Source organism: Ursus maritimus, unplaced genomic scaffold, assembly GCF_017311325.1.
Source record: "Ursus maritimus isolate PB19 unplaced genomic scaffold, ASM1731132v1 scaffold_13, whole genome shotgun sequence".
In the NCBI taxonomy this organism is placed as follows: domain Eukaryota; kingdom Metazoa; phylum Chordata; class Mammalia; order Carnivora; family Ursidae; genus Ursus; species Ursus maritimus.
The window spans coordinates 898802-911171 of record NW_024423675.1 but is presented as its reverse complement, the minus strand read 5'-3'; the positions used below and the strand labels follow the sequence as shown (position 1 = coordinate 911171).

Below are 12370 nucleotides of genomic sequence, written 5' to 3'. Positions count from 1 at the left end.
ACAGTAGTCACCCCAGGTCAGGAGAGGTGCTTGTGGCCTCAGGTCCCATCTGCGACCTCCTGGCCCCAGGGTGCAGCCTGGCTTGGAAGCCCCTGAAATCCTAGGGTCCACAATTTCATGCTCATTTCCTCGACGGGTGACCTTTGTGGTAAACACAGATTTTCAACTTCTAATTGTTTTTCCAAGTGCACAACTGGGAATTTAATGAGTAACATTCTCCAACAAAGTTTCTCAGATAAAATATTCCTTCATTTGATCACTCCACTCTGTTAAGCTGCTTGTACTCCCACCCGAATCCTGCTAGAGTGAGGGAGTGTGTGCAAGGCTCGGTGGGACACTTCTTAGAATGGGAGGAGGTCCAATGTGCCTGTCAGGTAATAAAGCAACACATGGACCAAAGGAGATTTAGATTATCTTGTATTTGTTTATGTTTCATATTCATAGTCAAAGACCTAGGAAAGTGCCAGAGTATTCATTCCAGGTTCTTTTTAAAGAATGAAGAAGCATATTTAATCATGAACTATAAAGGACACGTCAGCTGTACTATTTGTGCCTAAAAGGAGTGGGCTATGTAGTCACAGTAAATGATTTTAGCTCAGGTCTGCAAGCAGATGACAGCGCACCACTTTTTTAAAAATTTTATTAATGCTTTATGTAGTCATGCAATCCCCACTAAAATTTGCACGTATATGGAGCCACGACCTCAGATGTAATGCCACACGAGGGCAAGTTATCAGGTATTTGATTTATAAGTAATAAGAAATTCTGCAAATGAAGATTTATTTTGGCATTCTTTAATTGCAGGATTAATTGAAATGGCTAAAAAAAAGTAGTTACTATTTCACCTTATTATTACTTCTATGAAATTTCTGTCTTTATAGGATGTTTATTTGAAATCATGTACCACAAATAAAACCAGAGGTAGAAAACGGCACACCATAACAAACCTCAAACGAAACGGAACAAACAAACAAACAAAAAGACCACACTACCTTACAATCTTTTCTGAACCAACTGTGTTCAAGAATTAATAAGTTGAACCCCTTTCCTCTGTCCACTCACAGGCTGGTAAAAACAACGCCTTTTGGCTTTTTGCCATCTAAGTATGTTCTCGACACTTAATTAGCTTTTTAAAAGCCAGCTTAAAGTCTTCATTAAAACTTGTGTAGAGCAGAGGGTTGATCAGAGAATTCACGTAACCAAGCCACGTCAAGAAATCAGCCACTTCAGAGGACACTGTGTAGATGCTCAGACCTACAATCAACTCTTTGATGAAAAATGGCAGCCATGACAAAATGAACGCCCCCAAAATCAGCCCCAGGATGCGTGCTGCCTTACGCTCCCTGGTACTAGAGATCTGCTGACGTTCTCCGGGGTGGTCTAGATCATTATCGAAGGAAGGGATCCTGATAGAGGTGTGGATCTTTTCAAACTCTGTGGTAGGGTCTGAGGTGGAGAAATCAGACACACAGAAAGTCTGTGTCAGTTTACAACTCGCAAAAGAATTTTGGCTATCCGTGCTTCTGTTGCTTAAGTGCCGGCTCGATCCTCTTTTCTGGTAGAGGCTCTTGGCTGCGTGGTAGATTCGGTAATACAGAATAAGTATCAAAGTCAAGGGGATATAAAATGCCCCGAGTGTGGAGTAGATGGTGTAGATGACATGGTCATGCTGGATGGTGCACTGGCTAGGAGGTGGGCTGAGCTGGCGGTGGCTCCTCCAGAACAGAGGGGGCATGGAGATGAAGATGGAGATGGTCCAGACGGTGAGGATCATCAGCACGGCCCTCTTGGCCGTCCTCTTCCTGGCGTATTCAATAGCATTGGTGATGGCCCAGTACCTGTCGAGAGCAATCACACAGAGATGGAGGATGGAGCAGGTGCAGCAGGTCATGTCCACACTCAGCCACACCTCGCAGATGAAGTACCCTAGTCTCCAGCTGTCCATGACGATGTACGTGATGCTCGGGGGCATGACGAGCACCGCCACCAGGAGATCTGTCACAGCCAGGGAGCAGATCAGGTAGTTGGCAGGCTGGTGGAGCTTCTTGGTGGTACAGATAGCCGTGATCACGGCCAAGTTCAGCAACATGGTCAGCGTGGTGATGACCACCAGAGTCATGGAAATGAGCATCTTCTCAGTGATGGTCTTGGGTCTCGCAGCCACACTGGCTTCTGGGGTACAGTTAGTGATATTCATGTTTTCCCTGTTTCAATCTACACTGTGGAGAAGCTGTTGGTGATTTTCCCTCAGCTGGAAATGACTTAGACTTCAATGCCTCTCATTTATAAAAGACTGTAGTTTCTTCAGCTATGTAGTTTCTTATGTTCCATTTTGTATGGGTAAAAGGAAGCACCACAGCATTTCTTCTGAGGGTTCCTGGAAGATAGTATGCTACTGGTTAATGAATGAAAAAGTCATATTTTTTTTCCCCCTGGAAAATGTTATCGTATTTCAGTACTTATAAATTCTTTACCATTTTTGGCATGATTTTCTTTTTTATTTCTGGGTATAAAGTTCATTTTTACATTATTCTTCAAAAGATATTTTTTTAAAATTGACATATACTGACACACAATGTTACGTTAATTTCAGGTAGACATAGTGACTCACAAGTCTAATCCTTATGCTGTGCTAAACACAAGTATAGCTACCAAAAAGATACTTTTTAAAAAATGAAGTACCCAAACTCTTTCTTGTGAAGACATTACCGACTTTAAAGTCTATCTTGCCACCTGAATTACTTTCTTATTTATATTTATTAATATATATACATCTGTACATAAATTATTTTTTATTTGGAAACATATTCACCTTGCATCATACTTTAGAAATTCTGGGACATTAAAGAAAAAAATTATGTTGTTCATAATAATCAGACTTCAAAGCAGTTTTAAAATTTCATAGCAAATGCTCAACTCCAAAGATATTTTAGTGTCACAATGAAATTGTGCGATTTTGTGTAATTATTTCTGACATTTTACACATCCCACTGTTCATTTCTTTGGAGAAAAGAGAGAAAAAAAGCATGTAACATTACTTTGATGTTTATGGCAAATTGTTCTCAGAGTAATACAGTAAATTGACTGTGAAACAGCATCATCACCAAGCTCAAAGAACTCCACATTAGAAAAAAAAATGTGTTTAGTTTGTTAACATTTGTGTTCTTTCAATTTCTTTCTTTCCTTCTTTCTTTCTATCATCTATCTATCTATCTATCTATCTATCATCTATCATCTATCTGTCTACCTACCATCTATGATCTGTCTGTCTCTGGATAGCTGGCAATCAGTGAGATAGTGACATTTATTGAACGCATAGTTGTAAGGAATTAAAAAAAAAAAGGTTCGAGTCCCCCTTATCTGTAGTTTCGCTTTCCGCACTTTCAGTTACCAGGTCTGCAAGCCCATGGTCCTCTTTCTGACGAATCCTCAGAAGGTCAATAGTAGCCTAACTCTACCTCGCAAAACCTGCACCATTCACCTCACTTCATGTCATCAGTAGGCGTTTTATCATCTCAAATCACCACAAGAAAGGTGAGTACGGCATAATGAAATATTTTGAGAGAGCACATTCACCACATAATATTTATTATAGTATACTGTTTTTTAAAAGATTTTTATTTATTTATGTGAGAGAGCAAAAGCAAGAGACGGAGCACGAGTGCGGGGGAGGGGCAGAGGGAGCGGCAGAAACAGAACCACCGCTGAGCAGAGTCCTGGGATCATGACCTGAGCGGGAGCGGAAGGCTGGTGCTTAACTGACTGAGCCACCCAGGCGCCACTATTGTATGCTGTTATAATAGTTTTATTTTTTATTAGTTACTGTTGTTAATCTTCTGTTGTACCTAACTGATAAACTTTATCATAGGTTTGTAAGTAGAGGAAAAACCGTACTACACATAGGGTTCGGTACTATCTGTGGTTTCAGGTATTCAGTCTTGGAATGCATCTTCTGCGGAGGAGGGGGACTACTGTAAACCCAAATATCAATCAAAATCCACATAGGAATATTCATAGTCAATGGCTGCTGGTCAGGACATCGATCAAATCCTCTGATTTGTCTCTGTGGGATTAGGTCCAGGAAAACTTGAAAGACAACTGGCATTTTGGCTGTTATAAGGACGGACATAGATTGATGTGGATTAGGCTTAACAGACATTCTTTAATGAGGGCAGGAGCAGGTGAGGCAAGTATGAAATGGAGAATGGACTGGGTGAAAGTCTGGGGGGCCTGGGGACTGGAAATCAGGGGGCAGGAATAAAAATCTCCAGCCAGAGTGAGATCTGTCTAGCTCTGGATTTAATTTCGTCTGCCCATTGGGCAAAAATCAAGACTGGGAGATGGTTACCATTTATTCTTTAGATATAGAAAGTAAAAGAAAATGATTTCACTAGAGGCCAAAAATGGGGCAATTGTTTTTAAAACAGTCTTTATCTTTCTGCAGTGAAATGAGAATCATTCTGCCTCTCTGTTTTCCTTATGCTTTTATAGCATTTCTGCAGATGTATCCTCTTGAAATTCATGTTTCCCTAATTCTTCTATGGGACTTGATCCACCAACAATACATTCTTTCTCTTAAATTAAATGTTTTCTTCTCCCCTGGTCATTTTCCCTTCTTTTATAGTCAGTTTAGACTTGCATTTATATCTGAGATAAACTGTAGCATTGGAAGTGTATGGGCTTTGGAATCAGAGAGACCTGGGTTGCACCTGAGCCATCTATTAGGTTGGGGCAACCTCTCTACATTTCTCCCTGTGACCAACATGTTTTCTATTTTATCCCTTTCTCCTTAATTACATGAAATAGAGTTCTTTTTTTTTCCTGCAAACATTAATCCTAAGTTATGTTTTTCTTGGGTTCTTGAGGTTTGTTGGAAGAGTAATTCTTTTTTTTTTTTTAAAGTAGGCTCCATGCCCAGCATGGAGCCCAATGTGGAGCCCAGTGTGGCGCTGGAACTCACAGACCAAGACCTGAGCTGAGATCAAGAGTCAGATGCTTAACCAGCTGAGCTACCCAGGCACCCCAGAAAAGTAGTTCTAAATAAAAAGTCTTTTCCACTCTGATTGGAAGATTGAGAATTTAGAGAGTAGCATGGATAAGAGACAGAAAACTTTAGAAGTTTTAGTTTGATAATAGAGATAATTAGGAAATGTTATTTTAAAAACATGAAGTAAAAAAAAAATCAAATAATTCAGCTTCATCAAGCTTTTAAAAGCTGCTCTATTTCTGAGCTCCCATACATCCTAATTCTCATTTCTCTGGTGGCACCATTTTCTTCCTTACTCTGTCCCTATTTATTTTTCATCCCCCCGCCCCCAACTAACTGTACATTTCTGGAGGATGGGATGTATGTCTGATTCATCTTTTTAACTGCCTCCAGTTAAATTAGCAAAAACATTACTGGTTGGGGCTACACTGTCAGGTCTTTAATGTGTCTTCCTGGTTTATTCTGTGCCCAAGCCTTTCAGAATAGGAGTTAAGTTTTGTATCTCCGTGTCGTCGGTCACTCCAAATTCCTGCACACAACCAGTTTGCCATCTTTTATCTTTTTTCACTTAAAAATATATCTTGAAGTGTGTTCCATAACACCATGTAGAGCATAATCTTTTGAATAGCTGGGTGAGATGACCTGGGGAGCAATTTTAGATTGAACAAGTCTGAGAACTGGGTGCTGGAGCTCTTCACTAATCAAGGATCAGGAAGAAAAGGAGGAACCAGCAAGGCAGAGGAGAACAGCTTATTCAGGTGCAGGAGAAGGATGAGAGATAATTCCATCCCAAGACCAGGTGAAAAGAGTGTATGAAGTAAGGGTGATCAGCTGTATAAGTGCTGCTGACAGGTGGTGGGCGGTGAGGACTTGACCATTGGGCTGGGGAATGTGGATGACACCAGTGATCTTCACAAGACCCGTTTGGTGCAGTGGTGGAGAGTGAAGGCTGAAGGTAGTGGTTTCAAGAAAGAATGAGAAGAAAGGAAATAGAGGCACTGAATAAGAACAAGTACTTCAAGAGTTTTGCTGAAAAGGGGAGCAGAGAAATAAAGTAGCTGTGGAGGGAGATGTGGGGTCAAGGTTGTTTTCTTTTTAGGGTGAGAGATTGTCTTTTTACACTGGACTACTTGCAGTTTTGTTTGTTTTGTTTTTTACTGCTACATTCTGTATCCTTTATCTTGGGGCCCAGAGCATTTCTGGAGTGAGTGAAATGCAAAGGAGGAAGCAGGAAGGCAATAATGGAAGAGGCTGGGAGTCCATAGGGCTGGGACACCAGGGAAGTAGAATTCTTTGAGCAATTTAAGGGATTACACTAGGGACTGTGATGGGAACAAAGATGTAGCCATACTCAGGAAATGATCCAATTCCAGTTGTCTTGGGTTCCTTTACCTTCTTAAAATAACGTATGGTTTTATAATCACTACCCACTCCTTAGGAGGTAGTATGATTTCTAATGAGAACAGTGCTAGTTAAGTAGCACCTGAAAATTTAAGTCTCTTTAGCTTTTCTCATAGTAGGGGAGGAGGAATTATAACACTTAACTCAAAACACGTTCTGCAGAACCAGTCCAAACAGCAATATCAATATACCAAACCTTCATTAGTCCATTGGGTTGGAAAATTAACTGCAATAATCATAGCTAAAAACAGACATAATCTTATCAGAGTTAAAGCAGGGACTGCTTTGGGGGTTTGTAACTTTTAGTTTCTGCTCTGATTATGACATAGAAAATACCAGTGCAGTCCAAAGCCATATTTAAATGGTTTTTCATTGAGATCAGAAAGAGGAGAGAATCGCTATAAACCAAATGGGTCAATGTATGCTGCGCTCATTTACTGAGATGTGTCAGAGCCTCTGACTTATACTACCCCAGTGACGGAACACCAGGGACAAGAGGTCATGAGCACACTCACTTTTAATTTCACCATCTTATTTAGTCTTTTATTGGTTTTCAATAACTATTGCTAATTTATCATAAATATCCTTTCATCTCTTCTTTGATCATTTTCATTTTGCCCAAATTTCTTCAAATAACTTAAAAAAATCTTTATTATAGGATCTAAGAAATAAAACAAAACAAAAACACACTCATAAACTTCATAAATACAGAGAACACCTGGTGGTTGCCAGAGGGAAGAGTGGGAGGATGGATGAGATAGGTGAAGGGGATTAAGAGCTACAAACTTCCAGTAATAATATAAATAAGTCGTGGGGATGTGAAGTGTGGCATAGGGAGTATAGTCAGTAATACTATAGTAACTATGTACGGTGATATATAGTAACTAGACTTACCGTGGTGACCACTTCTTGATGTATGTAAATGTGGAATCACTGTGTTGTATACCTGAAACTAATATAATACTATATGTCAACTATACTTCAATTAAAAAAAGAAAGAAAAAATCTTCAATATGTGCCAGTTTCCTTTTTTTTTTTTAATTTCAGGAGCAGCTGCTTGCCCTCATATTACTAATTTGATCTCTCCAATTGTTCATTAACTTCATTTCCTCAGCCTTCATAAAGAATTTTCTTGGCCTGTCTACAGGAAAGAAAGGGTGGATAGTAGTTTGTTTCTTATTTGGTCTTCACTGGGAGCAAAGGAAGATGTAGAGGAGATACTGGAGTGTGGGGTTCTTTATTCTCTTCTTGCTTATTCAGATCGTGGTTGGGACATGAGATCTGGTTATTATGAAGTTTTTATATTCATAATAACAGGAAAACATTGTCATTGTAAAAATCAAACAAAACAGGGTACATAGAGTTTTAGGAGATTTTATATATTCTGGACACATGTCTTGTCAAAAATGTTTTGTGAACATTTTCCTATGCTCTATACTTTACCTTTGTTTTTTTAATGATGTCTTTTGATAAGCAGAAGATTTTAATTTTGATGAAGTCTAAGTTACCTATTTTTCTTTATGATTAGAGCTTCCTGTGTCCCAGGAAATGACTTCAAGGTCACAAAGATATTTTTCTATATTTTCTTCTAGAAGCTTAATACCTTTAGCTTTCATGTTGGAAGAGGTCCTCAGGGGGACACGACCACTGGGTGATCTGTGAGCTGGACCCAGACAATCAGAGGGATCTCACCACCTACAGTCCCCCATCCTTGGAATGTGTGCTTGGCCTACCATTCCTACAGTGGAGCCATTGTCAAGGATGCAGCCTTGAGAGAGCAATAAGTTGATGAGACTATCGGGATGGTATACATTACGGAACACAGGTAAGTCTTCTATATAAACTTGAAAGATTATAGAGGGTGGGTGTGGAGATCTGCTCATGTTGTGGCCACCTGAGGCAAAACTCCTGTGTAATTTCCCTTGGTAAACCTACCACTTACCAGTCTGGACTCTTAGACTCTTAGACTCTCCTTGCTCTCCATGTTCAGGGGCCAATTTCAGATTTCACCTGACAAATTCCCAAATTTGTAAACTAACAGTTCATGAGCCATCTTGAATAAATTTTTGCATTTGGATATGAGATAGGTGTTAAGGTTTATCTTTTCCCCCATGTGTGGATGTCTAGTTATTTCAGCAAATTTTGTAGGAAGGACTTTATTTCCCCACTGAGATGCTTTGGTGTCTTTGTCAAAAATCAATCAATTGTATGTGTCGTTTATTTCTATGCACTCTCTTCTATTCCTTGACCTACCCTTGTATAAACATAACGTTGTCTTTAAACTGTAGCTTTTACGGTAAGTCTTGAGATCAGGTGGTGTGAGTTCAACTTTGTTCTTTTTTTTTCAACCTCGTTTTGGCTATTCCAGGTTCTATGAATTTCCAAATAAATTTTGGAATCAAATTGTTAATTTCTACAAAAACCTGCTAGAATTTTAGTTGACATTGTGTAAAAACTAATGACTAAGGAGAATTAAAATTTATCAATATTGTGTGTTCTCCAATTCAAGAAAAAAGAAGCATTCTGCACTTGTTATCAGTTTCTCTCAGTAATATCTGTAATTTTCAGTGTAGGGGTTTTATGCATATTTCTTTAAATTTATCACTATGTATTTTTTAATTTAATTTTTAAGTTTGAGTAGAGTTGACATGCAATGTTACATTAGTTTCAGGTATACAATGTAGTGATTTGACAAGCTTATATATTATGCTGTGCTCACCACCAGTGTAGCTACCATCTATCACCATACAGTGCTACTATAGTATCATGGACTCTATTCCTTATGCTGTGCCTTTTATTCCCATGACTTATTCACTTCATAACTGGAAGCTTGTATCTCTCACTCATTCATCCATTTTGTCCATCCCATATACCCACTTTTCCTCTGGAAGCCATCAGTTTGTTCTCTTTATTTATAGGCCTGATTCCGCTTTTTGTTTGTTTGTTCATTTCTTTTGTTTTTTAGATTCCACGTATGTGTGAAATCGTATGTATTTGTCTTTCTCAGTCTGACTTGTGTATTTAGTGTAATACCCTAAAGGTCCATCTGTGTTGTCACAAATGGCAAAAATGGCAAAACAAACCCTCAACCCTTTATATGACTACTTCATATTCCATTGTGTGTGTATATCGAGATCTATACCACATACTTTTTATGTATTCATGTGTCAGTGGACACTTGGGCTGCTTCTAGATCTTAGGTATTGTAAATAATGCTGCATTAAATATAGGGGTGCATAAGTTGGTAGTGTTTCTATAAACTGATAATGAAGTAGCAGAAAGAGGACTATTCCTATGTATTTTAATATTTTTGATGTTTTTGTAAATGGTACTTGTATTTCAATTTCCATTTTTATTGCTTGTATAGAGAAATACAATGTATTTCTGGCTATTGATTTTGAATCTGTGATCTCTTATTGCTTATTGATCCTAGTAGATATTTTATAGATTCTTATGGTTTTTCTATAAAAACAATCATTTCATTTGCAAACCGAGACAGTTTTATTTCTTTTCCTATTTTATTGCTTTTATTTCTTTGTCTTGCTATGTCATACTGACTAGAACTATAGCAAAATACTAAGTAGAAGTGGTGAGGGCATTCTGATTTTCTTCCCAATCAGACGGGGGAAATGTTCATCATTCACCATTAATATATTAGCTATAAGTTTTTCTTGGATCCTGCTTATTAGTTTGAGGAAATTTTCTTCTATTCCTAAATCTCTGATAGTTTTTATAATAAGTGGGCATTTTATCCAATGTATCTTTTTCAACTACTGAGATTGTTTTATGATATCTTGTGGTGAATCATAGTAATTGATTTTTGGATGTTAAACCAATCTTGCGGTCTTGGAAAAACTTCAGTTAGTTATGATGTATCTTTTAAAAAATATATATTGCTGAGTTTGATTTGTTAATATTTTGTTAAGGAGTTTTGCATTATGTTCAGGAGATATATTGTCTGAAAATTTCTTGTATTGATTTGTGAGTTTTGGTGTCAAGGGTATACTGGCTTTAAAAAATGAGTTAAAATTTTTTCTGAAGGAGTTTGAGAAATAATGTCATTTCTTTTGTGAATATTTGATGGAACGTACCTGCAGATCCCTTTAGATCTTGAGTTTTCCTCGTGGGGAGGTTTTCTTCTTTTTAAAGATTTATTTACTTGAGAGAGAGAAAGAGAGGCAGGGTGGGGGTGAGGCAGAGGGAGAGGGAGAGAGAGTCTTAAGCAGACTCTGTGCTGAGTGCAAAGCCCGATGTAGCTCCATCTTGTAGCCCTGATATCAAACCGATTCAGATGCTGAACCAACTGTGCCATTCACGCGCCCCTTGTGGGGAGATTTTTAACTGTAAATTCAGTTTCTTTCCTATACTTACATAATAATTTTTTAAAAACCCATCAACAACAACAACACCAATATACCATATGTTGGGCTTTTTTAGAATTTCTTTTTATTGTTGTATCACTTTTGGTAATTTGTGTCTTTAAATAATTTGTTCATTTAATCTAGGTTGTCAAATTCATGGTCATAAAGTTAGTCATAATATTCCTTTCATATACTTTTAATGCCTGTAATATCTATGTGGTATTCTTTCATTCTTGATATTGGTAATTTTATTTTTTCCTCTTGGTCAGTCTAGGTAAGGATTTTTCAATGTTATTAATTGTTACAAAGAATCAGCTTCTGAATGACTTGATTTCCTCTATTATCTATTCTTTATTTAATTACTTTCAGCTTTTATATTTATTATTTCCTTCCTTTATTTACTTTGGCTTAACTCACTCTTCTTTTTCTAGTCTCTTAACGTAGAAGCTAAGATAATTAGTTTAAAACTTTTTTCAGGGGCGCCTGGGTGGCTCAGTCATTAAGCGTCTGCCTTTGGCTCAGGGCGTGATCCCAGCGTTCTGGGATCAAGCCCCACATCAGGCTCCTCTGCTGGGAGCCTGCTTCTTCCTCTCCCACTCCCCCTGCTTGTGTTCCCTCTCTCGCTGGCTGTCTCTCTCTCTGTCAAATAAATAAATAAAATCTTTAAAAAAAAAAGAGAGACTTAAAAAAAATAAAATAAAACTTTTTTCACCAACAACATAAGAATTAAGAATTATAAATTTTGCTCTAAGCCCTATTTTAGCTACATCCTACAAATTTAGTATTTGTATTTTCATTATCATTCAGTCAGAAATATTTTCTAATTCCTTCACGGTTTCTTATTTGACTTATGCAACATTTAGGAGTCCATTTCTTTTTTTAAAATTTTTTTTTAATATTTTTTTTTTGCTGTGAACAGGAAACATATTTTAATACTTTAAATATAAAATCATGAATAAGTAAAAAGGTAAAAAGAGGATCAAGATATACAGTTGATTCTCATTATTCAAGTAGCTATGCTGTATCAAGTTTCCATGGGCATTGTATTAGTGAATACTGAACTATTGCTCTGAAGTGAAACATGTGCATGCGTGTGTGTCTCACAGAGATTATTATCTTCTTTTTTTTTTAATGTTTTTTTTTTATTATATTATGTTAGTCACCATACAGTACATCCCTGGTTTCTGATGTAAAGTTCGATGATTCATTAGTTGCGTATAACACCCAGTGCACCATGCAATACGTGCCCTCCTTACTACCCATCACCAGTCTATCCCATTCCCCCATCCCCCTCCCCTCTGAGGCCCTCAGTTTGTTTCCCAGAGTCCATAGTCTCTCATGTTTCATTCCCCCTTCTGATTACCCCCCTTTCTTTATCCCTTTCTTCCCCTACCGATCTTCCTAGTTCTTATGTTCCATAGATAAGAGGAATCATATGATAATTGTCTTTCTCTGCTTGACTTATTTCACTTAGCATTATCTCCTCCAGTGCCGTCCATGTTGCAGCAAATGCTGAGAACTCGTTCTTTCTGATAGCTTAGTAATATTCCATTGTATATATGGACCACATCTTCTTTATCCAGTCATCTATTGAAGGGCATCTTGGCTCCTTCCACAATTT

General features: G+C 37.8%; 1 protein-coding gene across 1 annotated transcript in view; it reads right to left on the bottom strand.

Annotated features, from left to right (window-relative positions):
- Window positions 1-650: 650 nt before the first annotated feature.
- The window catches only part of HTR1E (5-hydroxytryptamine receptor 1E), a 70392-nt gene continuing 58672 nt past the window's right edge, over window positions 651-12370 (bottom strand). The window contains exon 3 of the mRNA XM_008687326.1: window positions 651-2377. Coding sequence (XP_008685548.1) covers window positions 1100-2197 — 1098 coding nt within the window. The 5' untranslated portion in view covers window positions 2198-2377 and the 3' untranslated portion in view covers window positions 651-1099. The remainder of the gene's footprint in view (window positions 2378-12370) is intronic.